This window comes from Phyllopteryx taeniolatus, chromosome 6 (genome assembly GCF_024500385.1).
Source record: "Phyllopteryx taeniolatus isolate TA_2022b chromosome 6, UOR_Ptae_1.2, whole genome shotgun sequence".
Classification (NCBI taxonomy): Eukaryota; Metazoa; Chordata; class Actinopteri; order Syngnathiformes; family Syngnathidae; genus Phyllopteryx; species Phyllopteryx taeniolatus.
Genome location: NC_084507.1, coordinates 20903759 through 20931395, shown reverse-complemented (window position 1 = coordinate 20931395; position 27637 = coordinate 20903759). Strand labels below are relative to the sequence as shown.

Genomic DNA, 27637 nt, shown 5'->3' with positions numbered 1-27637 from the left:
GTGTGTGTGTGTGCTTAACTGTTGTGTTTGTTTCCTTCACGCTACAAAAGTCTTTTCTTCTTCTTCAGACTAAAATGTCCCCCCCATCCAGACCTCCTCCACTTCTTTATTTATCTGAGGGGACACAAGGGCACCTCGCCCGCCAGTCACTAGACCCCACCCCCTACCCCAAAAAAAGAAGTCCCACCCCCAGAAGTAGCACCATGGGAAGCAATGGCGACAATAGCGTGTTTTAACCCCTTCATTTCTCAGACGTTCACAGGAGAACACGTACAAAGAACGCCGGGCTTTTATGCGTGTGTGTGTGTTTGTGTGTGTGATTGTATGTTCTGAAAGGAGCGTGTGAACCTGCCAGATGCTTTGTGCAAGTATGAATGTAAGTTTGCATGTGAGCACTATTATATTACTTCAACCACCTGAATGCTGCTCTATATGCTGTGTTTGCATGTGTGTGTGTGCGTTCATATGCAAATACATAGGCAAAGCTCCTGAGGACTTCATGAAACAACAAGACTGTGTGTGTTGTTGCAATGTTCTCATTAGCAACATTTTTCTCATCTTCTGAGAATTTAATCAACCATTTGTGATGCAAATTTTTTTTGTTGGCTGACATGACATTTTTGCATTAGCGTGTAACTTTATGTAACGCGTGAACCCTCACGCATTGTTGTGTAACACGTGTAATGTTGGGCATTGACGTGTCCCGTCATGTAAATTGCATAATTTGTGTAATGCGGTGTAATGCCATGCAAGGAGTGTAACATCCCATCGAGTGAGTAACATGTGTAACATGGGTAATGCATGTAACAGATGGACATTACATCATGTAATGCCATGTAACACATGTAGTTCATGTAACGCATGACACATTGCATATTGTCATGTTACAAATTTGTGTAATGCAAGTACCGTAATGCCATGTCATGCGTATCATTCGTGTAAAGGATGGACATATCATCATGCAACGGCACGTAACAAGTGCAATGTCGCGCTGTCCTGTACCATCATGTAATAATGTTGCACAATTTGTGTAACGCAATGTAATGCAGCGGCACGGTGGACAACTGGTTAGAGCGTCTGCCTCACAGTTCTGAGGACCGGGGTTCAATCCCCGGCCCCGCCTGTGTGGAGTTTGCATGTTCTCTTTGTGCCTGTGTGGGTTTTCTCCGGGCACTCCGGTTTCCTCCCACATCCCAAAAACATGCATTAATTGGAGACTCTAAATTGCCTGTAGGTGTGACTGTGAGTGTGACTGGTTGTTTGTTTATATGTGCCCTGCAATTGGCTGGCAACCAGTTCAGGGTGTACCCCGCTTCCTGCCCGATGATAGCTGGGATAGGCTCCAGCACGCCCGCGACCCTCGTGAGGAGAAGCAATGTAATGCACGTAACATCACATAATGCGTATGATACATGTAACGAGAGTAACAAGAAATTAATGTAACAGATGGCAATAACATCACGTAACGCCATATAACATACTGTATATAGTACATGTTACGGATGGACATGCAGTAACATCACGCAACACGCATAATGCCACACATCATTGGGTAACATCGCGCAATGTGTATGATTCATGTAATGCAAGTACAACAGTGCCATCTAACATCGCGCATTGTCATCTACACAACTTGCATAATTCATGTAACGCCATGTAACTGATGCTGCTTCCCGCCTTCAGTTAATTCGGTGACACATCCGACAGTGTGAAAGGAGCTTGCTCGTGTGTGTGTGTGTGTGCGCGTGGGTGCGTGGACACGGAGAAGACGGCCAAGCAGAGGTCATGTTAAAAAGGTTTTATTTCAACAAGTGTTGGAATCACGTTTGTTGTTCTCGTTGGTTGAAAGAGTAGAAAATAAAAACAGTAAAAGTACATCAAAGGATTAGAAATCACATCAAAGAAAACAAGACACGTCGTGTTTGAAGTCGATCCATCGATCTGATTTGTTTGCAATATTTATAGACACTCACTGGATTAGTCAACAAACATCAAAACCTCTCAGTAGCTTTTTTCTTTTTACCACGTTTACACACGCTGGAATTCTGGAATTTTCTTTTACAAAATACAACGATGCAGGCAGGGAAATGTGTGTGAGTATGTGTGTGTGTGTTGTGTGTTTGTGTGCGTGTATACGTGAGCGGTGAAAGAGGTAAGGGGCAGTCAAGTGACAGCAACAAGGTGGTGAAGGGATGATGAATGGGCGACAGGAAGGGGACGGAGCATGATGGCAGTGTCGGCTTGGCTGCTCGATGAACCCGTGTGGCGGAGGACGGAGTGGCGGGCACGGGTGGGTCAGTGGGCAGCGGTCAGTGTCTCGGTGAAAAAGTGTATTTTTCACATCATGTTGTTCTGCAGAGAGTTGACCTCCGAGTCGTCGTCGCCCAGCAGCTTGTGGTTGTCGTGTTTGGGCGTCAGCGCGTTGTGGATGTTCAGGGCGTCATCTTCCTTGGCCGGGGCCTTCAACGGCTCCTCCAGCTTGTTCTGGGAATTGGGATCATCCTGACCAATGAGGAGGAGAGGGAGGAAGGAGGGAAGGCAGAAGATGGAGTTAGCACAGAAACCACTGGTACAACTGTCATATGTGTGTGGTCGCCTCTGTAAACTGCATCAATCATGCAACGTGTGTAATATCGTGCAACACCTGTTTCATCAAGTACAAGTCATCTGCTATGCCATGTAACGTTTAAGTCATCTAACGCGTGCAACATCATATAATGCTTGTGACGGCATGTAAAACAAGTAGGACCTGCTGTGCCACGCGACACATGTAACATCATGCGAAATGTCACGTAAGGCCTGTAAGTCATGTAACATGCGTGACCCCCGTCGTCATTATGTGATTTGTAACGTCGTCATGAAATTATGAGCGTACCCTGATGTTACACACGTATTAGCCGTGTAACATATAACGTAGAAGGTGTTAAATTATGTTACAGCATGTAACACGTGTAACGTTATATTATAGATGTATAAGACCGGTTATGCATGTTATGCACGTGTAAGTCATGTAACATGTGTAAGTCATGTAACATGTGTAACGTGTAACATCATGTATCGATCATATTACTGTCATGACCCCTGTTGTTAGTTAGTAATACGGTGTATCACAAATGTAACACTATGTAACATCATGTAACACGTGGATCAGAATGTAATGCGTGTAACATCAGGGAAGACATCAAACATCACGTCACACAGGTCATTTCGTCACGTGCAACTCAATTTATTACCAGTTTTGTTATGTAGCAAGTGTAAGGTCATGCAACGTCAAGTATGCGTATGCGTAACGTCATGTCACGCATGTCACGTGTGTCAGATGATGTGTGTAATGTAATGTCATACATGTCTTGTTGGGGTTGGGGGTGGGGGCGTGTCAGTGTGAAGTATCTTGTCTGTGTGTCATGATATCCTGTTGGTGGAAAAGGTGAACTGCATGAATACAACCTCACCACCCTGAACCCTCCCTCTGCCCATTCAGACAAACTAGGAGGCACATGCACATCACATGCAACTTTGCCACCCCTCCCGCCCAACCTTAATATTCACCACCTATTAAATATTGACTCATGCCTCCCCTCTGGGGTCTTCTGTGGGTACCACCATCAGAATGGTTGAAGGGCCGTTTTTTAAATTTTTTTATTCCCTATCATGACCGGCAGCGTCACACTCAAACTTGCACATTCACACACACGCCACACACACACCCATGAAAAAAAGTTCATGTGATTGTTACGTGTGTGTCGTGACAAAAAGTGGATTTACCAGCTAGATCGTAACTTCGGGCAGGACGTGCGGGTACGTGACTTCCATGGTTACGGGGTACGAGCCTTCTTTCCTTCCGTCAGCATGAAACTGGAAAACGTTTTGGGGTTTTTGTTTTGGTTTGTTGGGTTTGCTGGCGGTGCATGTGGGTGGTAGTGGTGGTGGTGGGGAGCTGGGTTTGGCGGTAGGGGGGGTGGCACAGACTCACGAGGAGTTTCCAGTGGGTTTTTTTTTTGGAGGGGGTGGGGAACAGAGATAAAAACAACGTTCTGATGGTGATGATGATGAAGGCACAAGCACACTTTGGGCAGACCAACGACTCCTCAAACCCCACCGCCACCCCCATTTTGAACCAGAAAGTAAGAAACTTGAACAAGTTTTATCAGTTTAATCGGAGCAATAATAATATCAATATTTATTGACACTAATTATTCCTTATCATGATGATTATTTTGAGATGTGGGTGAGACTACCAACCTTCCAACTTCCTTCTCACTTTCCTCTTACTCCCTACTTAGTTTTTCTTCATTCCTGCGCACTTGCTTCCTTCTCACATACTGCCCATTACTTCTTACTTCCTGCCAACTTCCTTCTCGTTTTCTGCTCACTTCTTGATCACTTCCTTCTCACTCCCTTTTTACTTCATGCTCACTTTCCACTCCCTGCTCACTTTCTTCGAACTTCACTCCTTCACATCACTTCCTTCTAGTTTTCTGCTCACTCATTTCCTTCTTAGTTCCTTTTCACTTCATGCTCACTTTTTTCTTACTTCCTTCTTCCATTCTACTTACCTCCTGCTTACTTTCTTTTCACTTCATTCTCATGTTCAGATCACTTCTTGATCATTGACCTCTTATTCACTTTCCACTTCCTGCTCGTTTTTGTCTTACGTCTTACTTCTTGCTCAGTTCCTGATCATTTCCTTCTTACTTCATATTTGGACATGACGATCTATCTATTGAGGTTTTTGTGTGTGAGCATTGTGGTGCAGTGACAGCTGAGGTGATTGATTGATTGACTGACAGGTCTGTTTGGGAAGGTGTGGGGGGGGCGGGGCTAACTAACAACGTGGCAGGACGAGGTGGGACGGAGGGGCTGGGGGGTTTATGGTCTTACCTCGCAGTCGGACTCCTCTTTGGTCTTACACTCCCACGTGTATCTGCTCATGGTTTTCTGAGGGGAGGGGGGGGGGGGGTTTCAAAGGTTACACTCCTCAAAGGCAGAAAGGCATCGTTGTCATGGCGACAGAGAGACAAAAGAGGCGGCCAGAAGGACAAGGCAGACGGAAAGTGAAGAAAGAGACGCTAATGCTACTCTAATTAAGTGAGTTTGTGTACTTTGATCAGTTTTTATTTCAGAGAAACTTCTCCCTGATATTTTATTGTTTTTGAAAGTATTTGCAGTATATAGTATACGGCTAGACTTGAGCGCCGACGCTAACAATGTGAACAAGTTTGTTTGTTTTCAGAAATGAAACATAAGTACAATGTCCGTGGTAAGCTAGTCATGTTAATTAGCTAAAGCACAACAAGCTGGCCTCTGTGAGAGATTTGTGTTAATTTTTCAATGAAAAAGGAGTTAGCATAAGTGTCTTTTAATGTGAAATGAACACATTTGGTATAAATTAAACATTTTCAATTAATCATATCTTTAGTGGCGTAGTGAGTAAATGTAGCTTTTGTTTAACAATATTGTGACTATTTAGTATTGTGAAGTAAAATGACTTGGAGAGATGCGATGAAGATGATTTTTTGACTTGTTTTTTCAGTTGTTTTTGTGTGTGAAGGTTGTGAAAATGTTCATTTTTGTGTTTGCTTCGAAAAGTAAGTTGGGAACAAAAGTAGCAATGGGCTGTTAGAGGGTGGTACCACTTCTACCAAACTGCAGGAAAAAAAAAAAGTTGTAGCGTGAAGCTAAGGTAAGCTAAGCTAACCCATGAGGGTACCAACTGAGTTTGTTGATGGTGTGATTCTTTTTTTGCAAATACAAAAGAGATGCATCCTGTAATCACATCATGCTAGGCTAAAACTATGCTAGCAGCTAATCATGCTAATGTTGTTTTCGTGTGCGAGTGTTCAGTTGTGAATAATGTTTTTTATTGTTAGCCAAAGTAGCAATGGGCCGAAAGAAAGAATGCAGGGGAAAAAAACCATAAAACAATCATAGGCGCTAACTCTTATGGCTACTAACCGAGCTTGCTGAATGGCGTAAAATAATAAAATAAAATTAAATAGAACATGACAACATGTTAACAAAGATTTTTTTTCCTTTGATGTATCCTGTGATCTCATCATCCTTGGCTAATATTAGGCCCAGCAACAAAACATGCTACTGCAGCTAACAATGCTACTGTTGTTTTCATGTGCTAGAGTTAAGTTGTGAAACTGGTGAGTTTGCTTTGAAAAGTTAGCAGGGAACAAAATTTCTTTGATTTTCTTTTTCTTTGATGCATCCTGTGATCCCATCACATAATGCTAGGCTAATGCTAGGGTAGCAGCTAACCATGCTATTTCAGCAACAATGCTACTGTTATTTCCTTATTTCCTTATGTGAGAGTAAAGTGAAAATGTTCTTTGTTGAGTTTGCTTTGAAAAGTTAGCAGGGAACAAAAGTAGTGATGGGCTGTTAGAGGGTGGTACCACTTCTACCAAAGTGCAGACAAAAAAAAAAAACACCAAATAGTTGCAGCACAAAGTTAAGATAAGCTAACCCATGCGGCTATCGACAGAACTCGCTGAATGGCGTAAAAAAGAAAAAATTATTCCAAACGAGAACATGACTTGCTGTTTTCATGCTAGGCTAATGCTATGCTATCAGCTAACCATGCTACTGTTAGTGGACTTTCAGAGAGGTCTTGCATCTCAGATGTTTATCCTGATAGATAGGTCCCACATTGGATGATGTCACCCAGCCCCTCCCCTTGCCCCACCCACTCTCAGGATAAACAAGACAGTTTGTTAGCTTAGCAGAGCTGCAGTGGCAGGCATGGCCACCAGGTGGCGCATATCCGGCCATGACTTACCGAGCAGAGAGGCGAACAGAGAGTGCAAGTTGGAAAGAAAGATGGCGGCGGCGGCAGGATGGAGGGAAGGAGGCGGGGCTTGACTGTGTCATAAACATTTTTGATGCTATGCTAGCTATTATGCATTTTTTTCCACAATGCAAAAATTCCCAAGTGTCTTAATAACACGTTTGTGTCAAAATACCCCACGGATCAACAATTAGAGTCATGTTTTTATAGAATGATTTTCATCACCAAGCCACCAAATTACACTTGTCAATAAGTAGCGATGTGGTACATGACAAGGCCAAACACAAATACCTCCCAACTCCCATGTCGAGAACTGAATCGAACATTATTTTCAGAAGTTAATGGTGGTAAAACAGTCAGCTAATGCTAATCTGCGCCAACACTTGCAGCTCTGCTTACCTTTTGGCTTTGACATGATAGTGATTCTGGCAAAGTGGTTATTTTGCTCTGGAACTTTGTCCAGCCGAGATGATCATGTCATTGACTGAGAAACACAGGGTGGGGGCAGGATTATGTAAATTAGACCCACTGTGATGTCACAATTTAGCAAAATTTAGAACAGCTCGCTCACAGACACATTTTCAGAAATAGTGAGATAACTCTATATTGACTAAGTTGTTTAATTTCACACTTGAGGCACACAACTATTGCATTTGTTTACAAGACATTAAAAAGTAAATTTTCTATATGTCCCCTTGAATGAAAGACAAGCGAATGTGATGGATATGACGAGAACAGCGGCCCTAGTTCATGGCTGCCTGGTTGTCATGGCAACAGGCTGCAAGATGGACGCACAAAAGTGCCTCACTGTGATTGGACTGCGTCGTTTTAAGGAGAGACATTTGAATTCATCAACCATATCTACAGTATGTCACAAACATTAGTACACCCCTCACATTTTTGTAATATTTTATTTGATATCTTTTCAACAACACAACAGTGAAGAAATGACACTTTGCTAGAATGTAAAATCCTAAGTGTATAGTTTGTAAATTGGTGTAAATTTGCTTTCGTCTTGAAATAACTCAAAATAATGTCTAAACCGCTGGCAACAAAAGTGAGTATACCCCTAAGTGGAAGAAGTCCAAATTGGGCCCAATTAGCCATTTTACTTCCCTGTTACTTCATGTGACTCAAAAGTGTTACTCAATCTAAGATGTGAATGAGGCGCAGGTGTGTTCTCATACTTGTCTCATACTGGTCTCTGGAAGTTCAATGTGGATCTTGTTGCTTTACATAAATATGGCGCAGGCTGGAAAATTATTGTCCTGGTTCTTTGGGCCCAATTTGGACTTTTTCACTTAGGGGTGCGCTCAGTTTTGTTGCCAGCGGTTTCGACATTAATGGATTTGTGTGGAGTTATTTTGAGGGGACAGTTAATTTACATTGTTATACAAGCTGTACACTGACTCCTTTTCATGACAGTAAAGTGTCATTCCTTCAGTGTTGTCCTACGAAAAAGATGCGAGGGGTGTACTGACTTTTGTGAGATACTGTCCACGAACATAAATCAGCTTTATTCATTTCACAGTCAGCCGCCATCCTTCAGGGAAAAGTTGCTTCTGGAGGCCCCCCCGCCATCCATCCCCCTCTCCCGCCTCCCCACCCTGGCCTCAGACTGAGTCTCTCTACTAGGGGTACTCATGCCCATGCGTCGGGGGTAGGAAAAGGGGGAGGAGTCAGATGCAGAAAAAGGGAAGAAGAGAGCGGCGGGAGCACGTTACCTGACAGATAATGTTATCATAGTAAGCCAATGCACGGGCATGGGGGGCGTTAGGAGGGGTGTCGCACAGTTTCCTTACGTTTGGGTGGGAGCCCTCAGCGATGGTGGACAGCGAGAAATTATCATTGTGAGCCTCCGATGTGGGCCGGTACTTACTGCAGGGCGACACACCAACCAGGAAGAAGAAGAAGAAGATGAAGAAGAGCAAGAAGAAGAAGAAGAAGAAGAGCAAGAAGAAGAAGAGCAAGAAGAAGAGCAAGAAAGAAGAAGCAAACTTTTCATCTGTGATGCAAACATCAACATTCAAAGAACCTCTATTGCATCAAACCAGAGTTGGCCCAAGCCTCCTTGGGGCCCTGAAGCAAAATTGGACATTTTAGGGGACCCCTATTTCTTACAATAATATTGATTATTGATCATTCATTGTTGAATTTCCCCTTGAGAGATGACAAGGAGTATAATAATAATAATAATAAAATGTTACATTGAGATACAAGTCTAGCCCCACCCCCCAAAAAATAACAATGTGTTTTTAATTAAGAATATAGCACTGTATATTATACAATATAAAAGATTGAATATTAACATAATTAAATAGAATGTAAAGAATTAAAGTTTTTGCATCATGATTGAATGCCATCCATCCATCCATTTTCTGAGCCGCTTCTCCTCACTAGGGTCGCGGGAATGCTGGAGCCTACCCCAGCTATCATCGGGCAGGGGGCGGGGTACACCCTGAACTGGTTGCCAGCCAATCGCAGGGCACATACAAACAAACAACCATTCACACTCACATTCACGCCTACAGGCAATTTAGAGTTCTCAATTAACCTACCATGCATGTTTTATTTTGGGATGTGGGAGGAAACCGGAGTGCCTGGAGAAAACCCATGCAGGCACAGGGAGAACATGCAAACTCCACACAGGCGGGGCCGGGGATTGAACCCTGCACCTCAGAACTGTGAGGCAGACGCTCTAACCAGTCGTCCACCATGCCGCCCATGACTGAACGTTACAATTCAATTCATTGCACTGTTCCTTCCTATGTGCCCATCTTGGCCACCGGAGGGCCAACCAACAAGTGTCACCGCTAATCTCAGGTAGTAAGAGTCATAACTACTCTGCAATAAACAACAGGGAGTGGACCAAGTGGGATACAGAATATTATCTAAACCAGTGATTCTCAAAATGCAGTACAAGTAAAAGCAGTGGTGTGATGGCTCCCTCTAGTGGTAAAGGAGAGAATCACTAAGTACAGTTTAGTTGTATTTAACTTAAATGCATTTGCATTTAACCTTTAAGAATGGTTTGTTTTTCAATATTCATTTAGGTGCAATTTCTAATTGAACTTTTTTAATACATTATAATTTAATCATTTAAATGGAGTTTTTTTTTAAAATGTTTCTATTGGCTGGAAACCAGGTCAGGGTGTACACAGCCTCCCGCCCGATGGTAGCTGGGATAGGCTCCAGCACTCCCGCGACCCTTGTGAGGATGAACGGCTCAGAAAATGGATGGATGGCTATATTTAAGCAAAGTGTTGTTGTTTGTGGTACATGGTGTGAAATGTTTGAGAACCACGGATCTAGGCCTCTAACTGCAACAGCAAGAACAAATAAAATCACTTGGATATATAAAAATCTTATAAAATGTGCAAAAAACAGTATTGACTAAAATAAACAAAATGTCACGCAAGTACTTAAATATCGATGTAACTGAACAGAGGTAATTGAAAAAGGTGAAAATGGTTTCAAAAATCAAATATAAAGCTGCATAATTTGGTTTTAAAATTATGTGGGCTGCACGGTGACCGACTGTTGCCATATCTGCCTCACAGTTCTGAGGACCGGGGTTCAAATCCCGGCCCCACCTGTGTGGAGTTTGCATGTTCTCCCCGTGCCTGCATGGGTTTTCTCTGGGTATTCCGGTTTCCTCCCACATCCCAAAAACATGTAGGGTAGGTTAATTTAAGACTATAAATTGCCCGTAGGTATGAATGTGAGTGCGATTGGCTGGCGACCAGTTCAGGGTGTACCCCGCCTCTCGCCCAGAGTCAGCTGGGATAGGCTCTAGCACGCCCGCGACCCTAGTGAGGATAACCAGAACGGAAGATGTATGAATGAATGAAATTCTGTTTAAAAAAAAAAATCTAAGTAAACACTTAACGTTATATGGTACTCTGTCCTTCCACAATACAACTGCAGAAAAAAAAGACTACTCCAAGCTCTGTTAGTGGTCACAGGGCCTTGGGCCAGCTCTGCGTGAAACCTTTACAAAACGTTGGAGGATATTATCTAAGTTATATTATCTCATATTACCTTACGTTATTTTTGGAATTATCATAAAGAAAAAAAGACAAATGAGGACGTGTGTTGTCATGAATGTTATGTGCCAGGCTAAAGGCAAAGCAATTGGAACTAGGGGTGCAACAATTCATTTGTTACATCTATGTATCGATTTATTTAAACTACGATCCCACTAGATCAGCCTTCTGGATGAAAATATATCGCTTTAAATCGTTTTAAAAGGTAATCAATCGATTGTATCAATACTAGTAAATAACGCATTGGCTTTACCCATGGCAGACTGTATATGGCGGCTTAATTTTTCAGTTCGTGATTGGAGCGAGACACCACAGTATATGTTTGTTTTTCAAGCACTTTTATTGATTAAAAACGTCGTCCTGTCCGGTGGATGGCAGATGAGAAGGCGGCGAGAAATTATCGACATGGATGCGTGTGACTGGCCTCGCCGTGCACGTTGAAGCTTGCCTCCGAGCTCGCTATCTTAGCTTAGCTGGCTAGCTGCTAACACAGTGACGCGTTTGTGATCAACACATCGCTCAGCAGAGATCAAGTGCGAGCGTAAAGTGTTGTGAATGCTATTATCGTGGGAAAACGTGTACAGTAGAAATGCTGAGAGCATTGCTGAATGCGCAACCGAGCGCGGCTGTTGAAGCTCGCTTTTGAAAGAACGATAGCAGAGTTACCACCTTCTCACTTCCTTCTTATTTGTTGCTCACGATCATCATCTTTTCTGCCTACTTCCTCCTCACTTCTCATTTCCTGCTCCCTTACTTCTTACCGCCTCCTCACCGCTTTCTTATTTCCTTTTCGTGCCATTCTTGCTTCCTTCCTTCTTTCACTTTCTTATTGTCGTCCTTACTTCCGATTCATTTCTCACTTCATACGCCCTTTCTTACTTCTCGCTTCCTGCTTAATTATTCATTTCCTTCTTACTTCTGCCTCACTTTCAGGTGGCTTATTTCTCACTTTTTGCCACCTGCTTCCTTCCTCCCTCTTCCTTACTTCCCATTTCCTTCTCACTTTCTCCTTCCTTTCTGCTTGCTTGCTTCTTATTTCATGCTTACTTACTCCTCACTTCTCTCCTTCTTTACTGCCTTCTTTTGCCCTTCCTCCCTGTTTTCTTCTCACTCCCTTCTTCCTTCATTACTTCTCCTTTCCCTTTTGTTTCCTTCTCACTTCCATCCATCCAGTCAGTCGCAGGGCACATACAGACACGGACAACCATTCGCACTCACATTCACACCGTCACTGAGTGGGAACTGATCCCACGCTGCCCGCACCAAAGTCAGGTGCAATCAGTGACCTCCTCCTCACTTCCTTTTCCCTTTCTTCTTCTTTTCCGCTTCCTTCTGACTTATTCTGCTTCCTACTTCGTACTGCCTTCTCACTTCCTTCATGGGTCCATCTTACTTCCTCCTCATTTCCTACTTCCTTCCCCAAACCCCTCCATCTTCTTCTTCCCCTTCCTCCTCGTCTTCTTCCGACACTTGATGAGGTTGTCGTCTCTCCATCCCCCCTGCATCGCCCCCTCCCTCCCTCAAGTTGCACAGCTGCATGTAGGTCATCCCCCCACCCCCCTCCCTCCCCACTCTCCGACTGCCCTACTTTCTGCTGGATGTGGCGAAGCCATGACATCATCGTTTCTCTTTGTCAAACGTCTCCAGGCTAACGGCGTCTCCTCGCCATTTTGGCCTTCATCATCATCAGTAGCAGCATCTTCATCATGCTATCCCTCCCATTGCTATGACCCCCCCACCCAGTGGTCTAAAAATATCCCCCCTAGCGTGGGAGCTGGCGTCGCCGACCGAGCGCTTCGTCGCTGCACATTTGCATGTTCGATTCCAGTGAGCTTCCGCCTGGTCGCCATGGAGATGGCTGTTAAAACACTTGGCCAAATATCCACCCCCGCCTGCAAAGAAGCGTCCGCCCCCCCTCCCCAATCTCACTGTCACCTCACTGCATTTTACATTCAGTCCACCTCCTCCCCCATCCATCCTCTTCCTCATCTCGCCATCTTCCTCTCACATCTCGCCAATGTGAATTAGGAGAAGTAGACGCCATTTTAGCACCTGGACGTCATCCTATTCTTATAGTAAACACAGCATGCATCAAGATGGACGCCTCGTGGGCTTCTTCCGTGTTATTCTTTGGCAACGACGTTAAACTGCATGTAGTGAACTTGCAGTGGTGAGAAGTAACCAAGTACACATACTTTGTTACTGTACTTAAGTAGATTTTTCAGGTAGCCTGTCTATACTTTACATCAGTAATTATTTCTCTGATGATTTTTTACTTTTAATCCCTACACTGTAGCATTTTATGTTAGAGTTCACAAAATTAGTAAAGCTGTATCCACACAATTTAATAGCATGAAAGTCAAGCTAATGCTAGCTAGCGCTGAAACAATTAAGTGCAACATGTTAAGTGATTTTTTTCCCCCCGTCTTAGAATAGGCACTATGTAAGTTCATAAAAAAGAGAAATTATTTTGTATGCAGACATTTTTTTGTTGTTGTGGTGCCAATTTATCAAAATGGGTATTGTATAAAAGCGACAGTAGAAATTTGTTTTTCTTTGGTACTTAAGTATATTTCAGAGTCTGTACTACAGGAATTGAATGATTACTTCTACTTTTACTAGTCTTAGTGATTCGCTGAAAACCCCACTTACCCACGGTATTTGTTTGCCACAAGATGCCGCTAACGCGCTAGCCAATAGCAAAGGCGTCATCGGGTTCCGAAACGACGACATACACGTCAGCGTCCTTGCACATTTTTTTCCCCAGATTGTAAGCCATTTACTGTTATTTTTAAGGATAATGTTTTAAGACAAGTTTGAAACGATACTAAAGTGTTTCGGGATCATAGTTCGGGGTATATTTAGTGTTGAAAGTGAGGAGTGGACGAACTCCATTTGATCATTTTTAAGTTAAGTGCTGAAATGAGTGGGGTAAGGATCTCGTTTAGGTGAATAGTGTTCTATTTCAAGGTTTAGTTCCATTTTTTACATATAGAGGGGAGCCCAATATTGCATTATGGTGCAAGTGCATCTAGTATAAGTGAATGTTATGTGTCATCTTTCATGAAATATTTATAGATTTGACTTAGACCACTATTAAACCAAACATTTAGTGTCAGCCATTGGGCGGCAGGCATGAAACTTAAAATCACTGTTCTGCAAAATGGAGTTGGCCCACTTCCGTTCGCAGCGGGTTACTTATTTTGAGGGGGACGTGAATTACTGACGGATTTTCAACATTCGAGTGTCCCTAATAGTAAGGATTCCCGAGTGTTCTGGGTTTATTTGACGTTAAGATGGCTGCCTCACCTGCGTCTGCGCAGCTTCTTATTCTCTGTCTTGAGTACGTGGAGCTTCTTGGCGAAGCAGACCACCATCATGAAGAGCAGCAGGACCACGACGGCCGACACGCCCACCGCCAGACACATGACCTGGAACTCCGTCACCACCGCCTCACAGCGGGCGCCTTTGTGCCAGATGTAGTCTTGAACGTTGCACCTGAAGGAGAGGTTGAATAGCCATTAACACTTAGCCTCACCTCCACTGTGTCACCGTGACGGCAATGTGTTACGCTGACGTTTAGTGTCATCATGGTGTGTTACCATGGCAATGTTTTGTGTGTTACATTGACGTTGAGTGGGTTACATTGACATTAAGCATGTCACTATAACCTCATCTTAATGTGTTACAAGTGTGTTGATGGCATGGCTATTGTGTTGATGTTGATTGTGTTACCATGACAACATGCATACTGTGATTGTGCGTTACCATAACATGTTTCATGTTACACTGACATGTCACGTTACATCGACAGTGAGCGTTACCACGACGACCTGTTAAAGCACGTTGCATGGTCGCTGAGTTGGCTACCATGACGACACGCTTAAGTGCGTGGTCATACATGTCAATGAGAGTGAACGCAGAGTCGCTGACAAAGGAGGTTTATGTAAGAGAATGGGGGGGGGGGGTGTTGCAAAGTAGAGAGTGAGGAGGGGGGGGGTGTGGGATGTGCTGGTTGTCATGGCAACTCAGCCTGAGCAGCAGAATCTTTCTCATTCCATCACATACTGAAAAAAAATACTTATGACATTTTTCTTCCACTTCATCTCCGCCCCTCGAGCCATCTCGCTGCTGCCCCCACCCTGCCCCACCCCGACCCCTCATGTGTGTCCCCCCCCCCCCCATTATTTTTTTTTGGTATGAAATCAAACACACCCTGCAGAACTTTGTGTGTGCGTGTGTGTCATCAGTGAAACGCGTCAGAAATCTTTGGCAAAAACAAAGTGTTGTGTGTGTCAGTCCGTATGAGTGTGTGGGGCTTTTGTTGCAACCTTGCTGGCAGTCGCAACTCTCCTGTGTCTTTGACCTATGAACTCATTGACTGGAAGTGAACCCTGACACACAAACACAGGCAGTAACTGTGCGCGCGTGTGCATGTCCGTGCAGATGGTTTTATTATTGCGACTGTGTTTCTGTGAAATGTAAAATGGATACACACTCCATGCAAACTTAATTACATCAAGCTGCACGACACACACACACACACGCACGCATAGTACGCACACGCGCGCGCTGGCAGTGTTGAAAAGTTATGACTCATTGAGTTTGTGCTCCACCTCTGAGTGTTTCTCATCTGTTGACGTTTTCTTCCTCGTCTTTCTCTTTCTAAAGTGAAATGTCTCCCTTTGACGTCTCTTGTGTGAATGAATCAAGTGTGTTTACAGACACACGCATACTATAGATAACACATGCATCAAAAATGCTTGATGGTACATATACTGTGCCATGTGTATGATGGCAGATGTATGGTATCATCTGTGTGGTACATTTACGATGGCACATGGACCATGTTGCATATATTTAAAGCATTTGACATGAGGTCAGGCGTATGTACAGCTTGTATGTTATTTATCTTAAATGTGTGACGTAAATGTTTAATGTATTTGATGTCATGTTTATGTTATGTCGAGGGGGATAAGTTCCAGACCCACCCGTGCAGGAGTCCAACATTGTACGAATCCTAATTCCAATTCTAAAATGATTTGCAAATCCTTTCACCCTATATTCAATTGCATACACTAGAAAGACAATTTATTTAATGTTCAAACTCATGAACCTTATTTTTATTTTTGTTTACAATTATTCACTCATTTTGAATTCGATTCCTGCAACACGTTCCCAAAAAGCTGGGACAAAGACAGATGTAGACGTATTCTGTTCTTAATTTACATTTTACACAACGTCCCAACTTCATTGGAATTGGGGTTGATATATTTAAACCAAAGAAATGTTCAACTAAACCATATTTTTTTTGTCCAACAAAAAGTCAGCTATCTTATTGCTAATGTGAGATGCCATAGATGGGCTAGCTGAAACTAGCATAGATGTTATACAACGACTACTTTAACACCCACGGAGCAGCAACACATACGAACAGAGCATACAACAAAACTAACGGGCATTCTGTATATTGCCTCTGCACTGTGGAATCCGCGTCTTTTTTGCCTCTTCTTCTTGCTCTTAATTAAACTGCACTTCTTCCAGTAGACCTCAGTGCTGCCCGGCATGTTGTGGCATAACATGGTACTACACTGAAGTCAATCTAAATTTTTGGACTTGCCTTTATACTGTAAAAACATAAAAATGGCTTAACAATCTGTGATATTATGTCATCGGTGGGGCGAAAGATGACTGAATTGATAAGAATTCAGCAATTCCGATTCGATTAGCTATACTGGTGTTTTGAGTCGATTCCTTATCGATTCTCTCATTGATTATTGATACGATAGAGGGTTATATCGCACGTAGATGTTTAGACTGTATATTAGTCCACGATATATATCGTTATATCGCTGTAGTTCCGCAAGTTCCTTTGTTGAAATTAAAGCTTTGCAAGTGTTGCAAGGTAAAAACTTTAGAGCGCTTCTGCCTTGACGCCATGTTGGAAACGTTCAAAACTCAAATATAATTCTTGCGTGTGATGTCATCAATCAATTGCGATGTCAGAGGACTCGATAAGCGGTCTCATCAGGCACACAAATGAACGATTCCTAGGGATGGAATTATTGGGATTATTAATTCCCATTCCTCATTCACTGTACAGCGTATGTGACAAATATAGAGTCACATGTATGATGTCACATGTACAGTATGTTACACGGATGATGTCAGGTGTGTGTGTTACCTGCAGAATGTCCCGGAGTCTTCCAGCAGGTAACACTGCCCTCCATTGTAGCAGAAGTTGGGGTCAAAGTCGCAAGGGGAGCGACAAGTGGCGTTGATCATCTGATAGCCGGGGCGACAGCCGCCCATTCCGTCAGAGCCGTCCACCGGGGAGGCGGCCGGGGGGGCGCGCCGGGGCCCGTTTGGCAGAAAGGAGGCGGGACCCGCCGGTCTGGGGCGAGCTGGAGAGCCACCGTCGTCGGTGGTGCTGTCGGGGTACTTGTCGCTGGTGGGAGACACCCCGTCCTCATACGGGGTCAAGTAGTCGTAGCTGTCCGGCATGGCCCAGGATGTCGAGTCGCCGCCCTGGAGCTCGTGGGCCAACGACGAGGTGGGACGCGGACCCAAGTCCATGTTGCGTCCACGGGAGGCGGGATCGAAAAAGTCCACGTGGAGGACGTCGAGTTGGGCGGTGGCGGGCGGCGGCGGGACGGCGGCGGACGGTCGGTCCAGGTCGAACACGGCCGTGTCCTTGGCGTGGATCCACGGCGGGTCGCTACGCGGCACAGGCTCCTCGTCCGTGACATCGGCTGGCAGACGGTTGCCAGGCAACAGCAGCTCCGCTTCCACCGAATCGGGGCTGATCTCAGATGGCGAGAGCGTGCCGCCCACTTCGGGCACCGCCGCTTCGCCAAACATGCCGCTGCTCAGCTCCTGCTCCTCGCCCCCGTCCCGAGGCACGCGGCCCGCCCTGGGCGTCACAGTGTTGACGGAACCGCCGGGGCCGGTTCCCATGGTGACCGCATGGCTAACATCAGTAGGACCATCCTGATCACTAAGTGGGGCGGTCCCGTTCAGGACGGCGGTCAGCTCAGTGGTGTTGGTCGCCATGACGACTCCTGTAAACACGAAAATATAAAGTGAACTCAACACGCACAGGCGCGCACACTCCGGAATGACATGGGTGACATCACTTGATGCGTGAGGCATTAAGGGATGGCTTAAAGGAGTAGTTGACTAATGCACTCCCAACACTCGACAGTACAGATTAAAGATTAGCAAGGACACCATCGTCGGCTTCAACACACAGAAACAAACACACTAACACACACACAAACTAGGCTATCATCGATCTTGAATAAATGCTCAGCGCTCATGCATGCATGCATGCATGTATGTATGGTGGTTGCAACCGCTTCACGAGGGGACAACGAAGTTTATCCTGATGCGATGACATGAATTCCAAATTGTGGTCGGAGGAATATTTTCCTTCCTCCAACTGGATTCAGTCACTTTGGGTTTTCCTTCTGATCCGAAATGTTTTGATGTGGTGGAAACGAGAATGGCGTCAACACAGTGGACCCCAATAAAACGTGTGCTTTTATTGGGTTTTTTATGGCAGCCGCACAGAAGCGCGCAAGCATGATGGCGCAGCGGTCCTCCGTCCAGCGGGATCAGCAGCATCTGTTGCCATGGATACACAGCTTTCATTTCCTACCACACACACAGACAGAACATCTGCTTTGTGGTATGAGACGGGCTTTCGGAACACATTGTGGTCATTTTTCAGTTCGCCATTAAGGTTATTCATGGGTTAAATACTCGCAGATGACCCACAGTCCACTGCTGCACACGCACGGGCGCACACGACAATGAATCTTAATACCGATGTTTGCTGCTGCTATAGTGATACATTACAATATCCATATTTTATACTGCTGTGTCAATACTGTACAGCAAGATATGAGAATTTAAAAAATTGGTGTACTGATACGCCAGAAGAGATAATGCAATCGCTAATCGGCATTTGGTGCTGGTATATCGACACTGTATCGCTAGCGAAAATGATACCATACATCAACAAAATGATACCATACATCAACATTTGATGGAGCGGTATCGATAGTGTATTGTAAGAATTCATCATATGATACGTAACTTATCGTAGTATGTTTGACGCTGGTATATTGATAATGTATGCTAAGAGATAAGGACACGATAGATGACTATAGTGATAACTTACATTAGCTGAGGTGGGGAGAGTAGCAAAAAAATTGTATTCAAAAGAGTAGAGTACTGTTACTTTAGAATAATATGACCCAAGTAAAAGTAAAATGTAGTCCTCCAAATAAAACACTGAAGTGTTCAGCAAAAAACAAACTACTCGTACTGAGTAACTCCAGTGTTTTTTTTGTTTTTTTTAAATCAAAGCATGAACGACAACTAGACAAAAAGTAATAAATCAGGAATGTGCAAATTCGAGGCATTTAGCACAAACTAACGGAGTAAAAGTACCGTTTCTTTTTGACAAAAATACACAAATACCATACCATAAGAGATTATTGTACAGTGTGTTGTACTAATAAGAGATATTTGATGCTAGTGTATCAATACTGTATTGTTAAGAGGAAAAGATATGAAACATCACCATATCGATATTTGATGCTGGGGTACCGATATTGTACACGATACATCACAACATCGATATTGAAGGCCAACGTATCAATGCTGCATTGCAAGAAATAAGTGATATGATATATCAATATTTGATGATGCGGATTTTAACACATAATGACGCGATACATTACGATATCCATATTTGATGTCAATGTATCAATACTAAATGATAAGAGAGAAACTTCTGATTCGCTACAATATCAGTATTTGATGCCAGTGTATCTATACTGCGTCATGAGAGAACAATATGTTACATCATAGGTTCTCAACTGTCGTGACCCTGGGACCCAAATTTGGATGCAACTCTGAATGCGCCTTGCACTACCCTAGTGTAGTCAAAAACATTGGAAACCAGTAAATACGACACTAACTGAGCGTGCCTTCTTGTACATTGCGAAAACGGATTCATACGCCATCTGTAACCTGGAAATATCGTATGTCGGTACTATCGTAAACTGACAATTTTTAACCAGCTGTGGGCGACCCACCCAAAATGACACTGCGACCCACCAGTTGAGGATCCTTGGTACCTTGACTTTTGAGTTTTAATCACGTTAGTACTAATTGTGACTTTTTTTTTTTAACGTCACTCGAGCAACGGCGTATCTGAAACTCGCTCATAACTAAAATTTGGGCTCGGAAAACTCTTAAGTTGGGGCACTCGTAAGTCAAGGTACAACTGAACCGATATACATTCTGCATGATTGTTTTAGTTGTGTATTTGCCTGACAGGTAACAAGGTCGCTACCTGCACACTACTCCATCACAACCACACACAGCTCACAAAGAGAGATGCAGTTTCCACGGCAACGGCTCGCTTCCTGCGGCGGGATGCAGATACAGCGGCTTTGAGTTCATCAGGTTCCTTTGTAGCGCAACAAGAAGGAGGAGGAGGCGAGCGGAGACAGGTGTGGGAATGATGATGCCACTCGCACTCACACACCCCCCCCCCCCCCCTCCCGAATGACGCGCTCCAACTTGAATCATGGCCATTAGCATGCGGCTAATGTACAACCTAAAATAGTTTAGCATTAGCTTAACTCACAGTAGCTTCGGATGCTAATCGATTACACGTGCGCGCACACCCACAAGTACATGAAAGTATGTCATGAATAAAGGGCTGCTGTTGAGTCAGTATATTGTACTTCCATCAGTGTGAATCAAGTCACATACTAAGTCACTCAATGAGTGATTTCCTGACCAGATACCAAATCACTTACTCAGTGACTGTGCTACATTCTAAATCATTTACTAAGTCATGCACTCATACACGTATTGACTCACATACTCAGTCACTTACTAGCACACTTACTGAGTCATATACTAAATCACTGAGTCATATACTGAGTTACTTATTGAGTCGCATACTAAATCACTTAACCAATCACTTAGTGGATCACATTATAAACCACTTCCTGAGTCACCTACTAAGTCAGTTACTGAGTCACATCCTCAGTCAATTCTTACCAATTTACTTTCAGAGTCACACACTCATTACAGACTAAATCACAGAGTCTGTTAATGAATCACATCCTGAGTCACATCCTAAAGCACTTACTGGGTCCGTTTCTGTGTAACTTATATGAATCACATGCAGACTCACATACTAAATCACACGCTGAATCACTTGAGTCATATACTAAATCACTGAGTCACACACTAAATGACTTATTGAGTCACATACTAAGTCACATACTCAATCACGGACTGACCCATATCTCTGAATGAATCATGTACTCAGTCACCTTCTGAGTCACTTTCTCTGTCACATACTAAATCATTTACAGTCACTCAGTAAACCACTTATTCAACTTTTGAGTCAAATACTAAGTCACTTACCTAAGTCATTTCCCGAGTCACATACTAAATAACTCACAGAGTAAATACATTAGGTGTCACCTAATTACAGACAAAGTCACTTAATGAGTCACATATTAAGACACTTACTGAGTCGTTTACAGACTCAAATACTTAATCATTTATTGACTCAAATAAATAATAAATGAAATCACTGTGCTATACTCAATGTAGATTTGAAGTGAAATCAGTATCTGTTTTTAAAAATAACTGTAAACAAGTTCAGCGTGCTGTGGCTGTCTGCCTCTCGTGCGCGCGCCTGTGGGTATTTGACGTGCGCGCAGCCCAGCTGGCAGACAAAGAGCCCGGCGCCGTGCTTTTGTGTGTGTCAGAATGTCCGTGCGCGCGTCCGTATACGTGCGCGTCCACCCCGTCTTTCCCTCATGCATTATGCATGCGCACATTAATCTGCGCCTCTCTTCTTTGTGATGTGCGCGTGCACGCCGACACCCATCTGCGTCCCGTGGCCGCCGCGCGCGTGCGCTGACCTGATTTCAAGTGTACTAATAAGTGAACATCTGTCTCGTCACGCGCCCTCATTTCTCCGTGCGCGTATGTGCATCACAAACGCCAGAGGCGCACGTTCGTCCGCACGCGCGTGTCAGCTGCTTGTCAACGCGCGTCCACGTTGACAAGCAGCTGACGTGTGCGCGCGCGGCCTGCAGGGGTGTGCACGTTACTCTCCTTACCGTGCACAGAGATGAAGTGCAACAGCAGCAGCAGCGGGAGCGCGCGTGCCATCCGCGTGCCTCGGCGGCGGCAGCTTCCTGTGCACGAGCTCGTCTCCATGCTCGGCGTGCACGCGCAATCCACAGCACAGGAACGTGCGTGTGAAGAAGAAAAAGAAGAAGAAATAGAAGAAGAGGAGGAAGAGGAGTCTTCTTCACTCGGCAGCATCGCCCCTCGGCTCCACTCGGTTCGGTTCGGTTCGGCTCACGGCTCCATCGCCTCCAGCCGCGCACGGTGATCCGTTCAGGGGCTTGATGCGGTCCGGTCCGGCTCGGCTCGCTCACAGTGGCGGGAATGAAAGAACAAGTCAAGCAGAGAGAGAGAGAGAGAGAGAGAGAGAGAGAGAGAGAGAGAGAGAGAGAGAGAGGGAGAGAGAGGGGGGGGCGCTCTGGTCCCCTCTTCCTCCTCCTCCACCCCTTCCTTTCATCCTCCTCATCCTCCCTCCTCCCCTTCTCAAAACTTTCCAAACATGTGACAGCTTCATCACTTCCAGTTTTTTATCACAGTGTTCTCCCGCTATTAAGAAGAAGTTTTTCTCTGTGTGTGTGTGTGTTTTTTAACCTCTCCACTGTAATTCACTCACCTATTTGCTTGTTGCTTGTTGTGTTCCGGCCAAAGCCATGTCTAAGAGTAAAAGTACTGCTTTGGCGCCACACACTGTAGAACGACATTACACAAAACCGCGCAATACAGAACAACCCTACACAGAACCTCACAACATACAAGTATACAAGAGCGGTACCTCGACTTACGAGTGACATGACTCACAGGTTTTTCGAGATGCGAGCCATCGCTTGGCCGATTTTTTTTCGTCTTGAATTGCGAGAAAAAATTTGCAGCAACACATATAGACAGGCAATATAACAACACTCACAGGCGTACAGTATATTGTGAAAAAAATGACCAATATTACTGCAGTTTACTGAGCAGTTGTGACCGTCTTCTTCGTGTACAGCGGGCCTCCGCATATTCCCGTTCGGCATTCACGGATCCCCCTACTATTCCCAAACGTTTTATTCGCAGAAACCCTTATTTGAGGTATTTTTTTTTCCCGATGCCCAGCTAGACACACACACACACACACACACATTGAGCGCAGGTGTCACTATCTGTTCTAGGTGGTGGTGTGAAGCCAAACTAGCGACACACACACACACACGCCAAGCTGTGTGTGTAATTTTGTGTTGTTTCTTTTCTGTTGTGTTTGCTAACCAGAGCAGAAGTAATGCTTGCTTGCCCCCCCCCCACCCCTCCCTCTACATGTCTGCTGTCCCTCCCCCTCCTAAAAAAACACACCAACAACAAACACACAAACATGCTCACACATTTAACCAGAGGTGTTTAAAGTACTCACACGCTGAACTAAAGTACAAGTACAGATACTTGTGTATTATTTGTGTGTGTGTGTGTGTGGGGGGGGGCTACTTGTTTATTTTTTTGCCACAAGTGCCTTGCACTAATGAATAACATTTCTGCACACTTTGTAGGACAACTTTGGCATAGTAGTAGGGCATGTTCGTGAGGCAAAAATTGTACATATGGTTTACAACTGTGTGCTACTAGTGACAATATAAAATGTTACCGCTTCAGTAGTAGTAAAAGTAGTGCACAGTTTTCCCTCATTAGAAACGCAGTTTTCTTAGTAAGGACAAAGACCGTACTAATATATGGACCTTAGAGTTCCATAGCGCATTTATTCAATTCAGCGCAGTAGCAAAATGACTATGGCGCATCAGTAGACTGTCTTACGATAGTTTTTTTCCCCCCACTATGTTTGTCATTTTCGTCCCACTAATTAAACCTAACTGTGCTGCACGCATAACATTACTATTCACAATTAGAAGGTACTGTATGTGTCAGACACTAGTAGCCTCCTGAACCTGACTAGTAGCACCCCTAGTAACATGTAGTTATCCAACTAGTGTGCAGAAATGTCATACAGTAGTAGAAAATTTTATAAGACAGTCGTTCTACTAGTGCGCTGAATTGTCTTACTAGTGAGGACAAAGAGCCTACTAGTAGACAGACAATCTTGATATCAAGAATATCCAATAAACACTCAAAACAGCTTTATGGACAATGAAAAACAACTCGGGGGGCCTTTTTGTGTCACTACGAGAATCCAGGAGGCTACTAGTGCAGCACAGTAGTTTACTAGGAAGGTTTAATAGAGCAGAGTCGGCCAAAAATGGTACTAGTAGTGGGAAAAACATTACTAGTACCAGTTATTCAACCAGGGGGCCTAGTTCTACTATTGCGCTGAAGTGTTTTGCTCGTGCAGACTAAGCGTACTACCACAACCCCAATTCCAATGAAGTTGGGACGTTGTGTTAAACATAAATAAAAACAGAATACATCCATCCATTTTCTGAGCCGCTTCTCCTCACTAGGGTCGCGGGCGTGCTGGAGCCTATCCAAGCTATCATCGGGCAGGAGGGGTACACCCTGAACTGGTTGCCAGCCAATCGCAGGGGACACATAAACAAACAACCATTGGCACTCACATTCACACCTACGGGCAATTTAGAGTCTTCAATCAACCTACCACGCATGTTTTTGGGATGTGGGAGGAAACCGGAGTGCCCGGAGAAAACCCACACAGAATACAATGATTTGCAAATCATGTTCAACCTATATTTAATTGAATACACGACAAAGACAAGATATTTACTGTTCAAACTGATAAACTTGATTGTTTTTAGCAAATAATCATTAACTTAGAATTTTATGGCTGCAACACATTCCAAAAAAGCTGGGACAGGGTCATGTTTACCACCGTGTTACATCACCTTTTCTTTTAACAACATTCAATAAACGTTTGGGAACTGAGGACACTAATTGTTGAAGCTTTGTAGGTGGAATTCTTCAGCATTAATGGTGCCTTCACAGATGTGTAAGTTACCCATGCCATTGGCACTAACACAGACCCATACCATCACAGATGCTGGCTTTTGAACTTTGCGTCCATAACAGTCCGGATGGTTCTTTTCCTATTTGGCCCGGAGGACACGACGTCCACAATTTCCACAAACAATTTGAAATGTGGCCTCGTCGGACCACAGAACACTTTTCCCCTTTTCATCGGTCCATCTTAGATGAGCTCGGGCCCAGAGAAGCCGGCAGCGTTTTTGGGTGTTGTTGATAAATGGCTTTTGCTTTGCATAGTAGAGTTTCAAGTTGCATTTACAGATGTAGCGCAGATGATGAACTCCCTAAATTCATTGCAATTGTACATTGAGGATCATTGTCCTTAAACTGTTCGACTATTTTCTCACGCACTTGTTCACAAAGAGGTGAACCTCGCCCCACCTTTGCTTGCGACTGACTTCAGGGAAGCTCCTTTTATACACGATCATGGCACCCACCTGTTCCCAATTAGCCTGTTCACCTGTGGGATGTTCCAAACAGGTGTTTGATGAGCATTCCTCAACTTTTTTGGAACGTGTTGCAACCATAAAATTCTAAGTTAATGATTATTTGCTAAAAACAATCAAGTTTATCAGTTTGAACATTAAATATCTTGTCTTTGTAGTGTATTCAATTAAATATAGGTTGAACATGAGTTGCAAATCCTTGTATTGTTTTAATTTATGTTTAACACAACGTCCCAACTTCATTGGAATTGGGGTTGTACATGGGCCTTAAACTGGATATCAAGAATATCAGAGAAATACTCAAACGTACTTAGCCCACCCCGCAATGTAGAATGCAACACGGCGAGATGAAAATATTATGAGTAAATTCAACACATCCCCTCCACTCTCTTTTCTCCCCCCTCGAGGGACTCTCCATAACATCGCTGCCGCCAATCTGCTGCTCGGGGGAAAGATTAGCCGCCCGACGCAGCAGTTCTCCATTTTGCTATTATCTCATGTGGGTTGTGCCTGAACAAACAAGATCGCGGATACAGGCGGCCGAAATGAGTTTCCTCCGCAGGGTGTCCGAGCTTTCCCTTAGAAATAGGGTGAGAAGCTCGGTTATTGAGGAGGGGCTCAGTCGAGCCGCTGCTCCTCAGCATCGAGAGGAGCCAGATGAGGTGGCTCGGGCATCTGGTTAGGATGCCTCCTGGACGCCTCCCCGGTGAGGTATTCCAGGCACGTCTCACCGGGAGGAGGCCCCGGGGACGACCCAAGACTACCCTGGAGAGACAATGTCTCTCGGCTGGCCTGGGAACAACCCGGGATCACCCCGGAAGACCTGGACGAAGTGGGTGGGAAGAAGGAAATCTGGGCTTCCCTGCTTAAACTGCTGTCCAAAAAAACAGACTTCAGATAAGCAGAGGAAAATGGATGGATGGATGTGATTTTACTAATATTTCTGTATTAAATAATCAGTAAAATAATAAACTGAATACATTTTAAAAATTAGGATTAGCTACTACAAACAAAAAATATTTCAATACGTAAAGTTTATGATTTGACAAATATTTTTAATTTTGTGAATTACAACAAAATTATAACATTTAAAAATTAGACATAAAAACAATGTTAAATTTTGTTTTTATTTCTACGTTTTTTTAACAAATAATTTAATAAAATACAATTTAAATGTTTGTATGAAATTATTTTTTACAAATTTTGTTTTACATTTTAATGGTTGAAGGTAATGTTACGTTTTATAATTTTATTATAATTTAACCAATTTATTAAATTTCTCTATGTAAAATTATTTTAACTATTTCATTTTGTAATTCTTCATTTCTTAAAATTTACAACTTTATATTTGACCATTTAATAAAATATTCAATATATGCAGTATGTGAAATTGCTTATTTGGTTAAATACAATTCATCTCATTTTTGAGGATTAATTCTGAGATTAATTTTTTAATCTGAGATTTAATTTGAGATTAATTCTTATAATTATTGCACCAATTATTTAATAAATTGTTCAATGTTTAAAATTGTTCTATTTTTAAAAAATGGAATTATATAAACTACATAAGTTTAATGAAAATGAAGAAAAATACATTTTAATGAACCAATATCAGGGAGAAAATTCCTAGCGGTAACTTTTTTTTAAACAAATACGACAGGTTGGTTATGTAAATGCTCGGGGGGCCAGATTAAAGATACTTTGACCACTACTGCTATTGACTAAACTACAGACCGTTTTTAAAATTCACACCTATTCAATGATTGGTTAATTGATTTATGGTAAATAAAAAAATACAAAATATTAGAAAGATGGAATTGTTTCATTTCAGTAATATAAATAAAAAATGCTTATAACAAATTCAAATGAGGGCGTTAGTTGGCCCACCAGTTTGAACCTAAAGCCGTCCATCCATCCATCCATCCATTTTCTGAGCCGCTTCTCCTCACTAGGGTCGCGGGTGTGCTGGAGCCTATCCCAGCTATCATCGGGCAGGAGGCGGGGTACACCCTGAACCGCTTGCCAGCCAATCGCAGGGCACATACAAACCAAACAACCATTCACACTCACATTCACATCTACGGGCAATTTAGAGTCTCCAATGCATGAATGTTTTTGGGAGGCTGACGCTCTAACCAGTCGGCCACCGTGCCGCCTCCTAAAGCCGTGATTAACAAATTATTTTTTGCGCTAAAAAGACTTGTCTGAGAGGAGCG

General features: G+C 43.6%; 1 protein-coding gene across 6 annotated transcripts; it reads right to left on the bottom strand.

The window, feature by feature from the left end:
- Positions 1-1783: 1783 nt before the first annotated feature.
- cspg5a (chondroitin sulfate proteoglycan 5a) lies at positions 1784-22396 on the bottom strand. 6 transcript variants are annotated; one of them, XM_061776945.1, is made up of 7 exons: positions 22008-22396; positions 17027-17903; positions 14152-14340; positions 8521-8674; positions 4882-4938; positions 3766-3855; positions 2364-2502 (listed from the first exon to the last, which is right to left on the bottom strand). In XM_061776945.1, the coding sequence occupies exons 1-6, from the start codon at positions 22213-22215 to the stop codon at positions 3769-3771; spliced, it is 1572 nt and encodes a 523-aa protein (XP_061632929.1). In that variant the 5' UTR covers positions 22216-22396; the 3' UTR covers positions 2364-2502; positions 3766-3768. The 6 variants fall into 6 exon arrangements, with proteins under 6 accessions (XP_061632925.1, XP_061632927.1, XP_061632926.1 ...); XM_061776947.1 differs by having other exon boundaries at positions 8599-8674; positions 22008-22392; XM_061776941.1 differs by lacking the exon at positions 3766-3855 and having other exon boundaries at positions 1784-2502; positions 22008-22386.
- Between the last annotated feature and the right edge of the window lie 5241 nt (positions 22397-27637).

What these genes read in the sequence shown, in the direction of transcription:
- cspg5a (XM_061776941.1), bottom strand. Translation starts at nt 22,215, where the DNA reads ATGCTGCCGAGTGAAGAAGACTCCTCTTCCTCCTCTTCTTCTATTTCT. An exon ending in AAGAAGCTGCGCAGACGCAG is followed by an intron (nt 8,675 to 14,151) that starts GTGAGGCAGCCA and finishes GTCGCCCTGCAG; the next exon opens with TAAGTACCGGCCCACATCGG. An exon ending in ATGATAACATTATCTGTCAG is followed by an intron (nt 4,939 to 8,520) that starts GTAACGTGCTCC and finishes CCCTCCCCTCAG; the next exon opens with AAAACCATGAGCAGATACAC.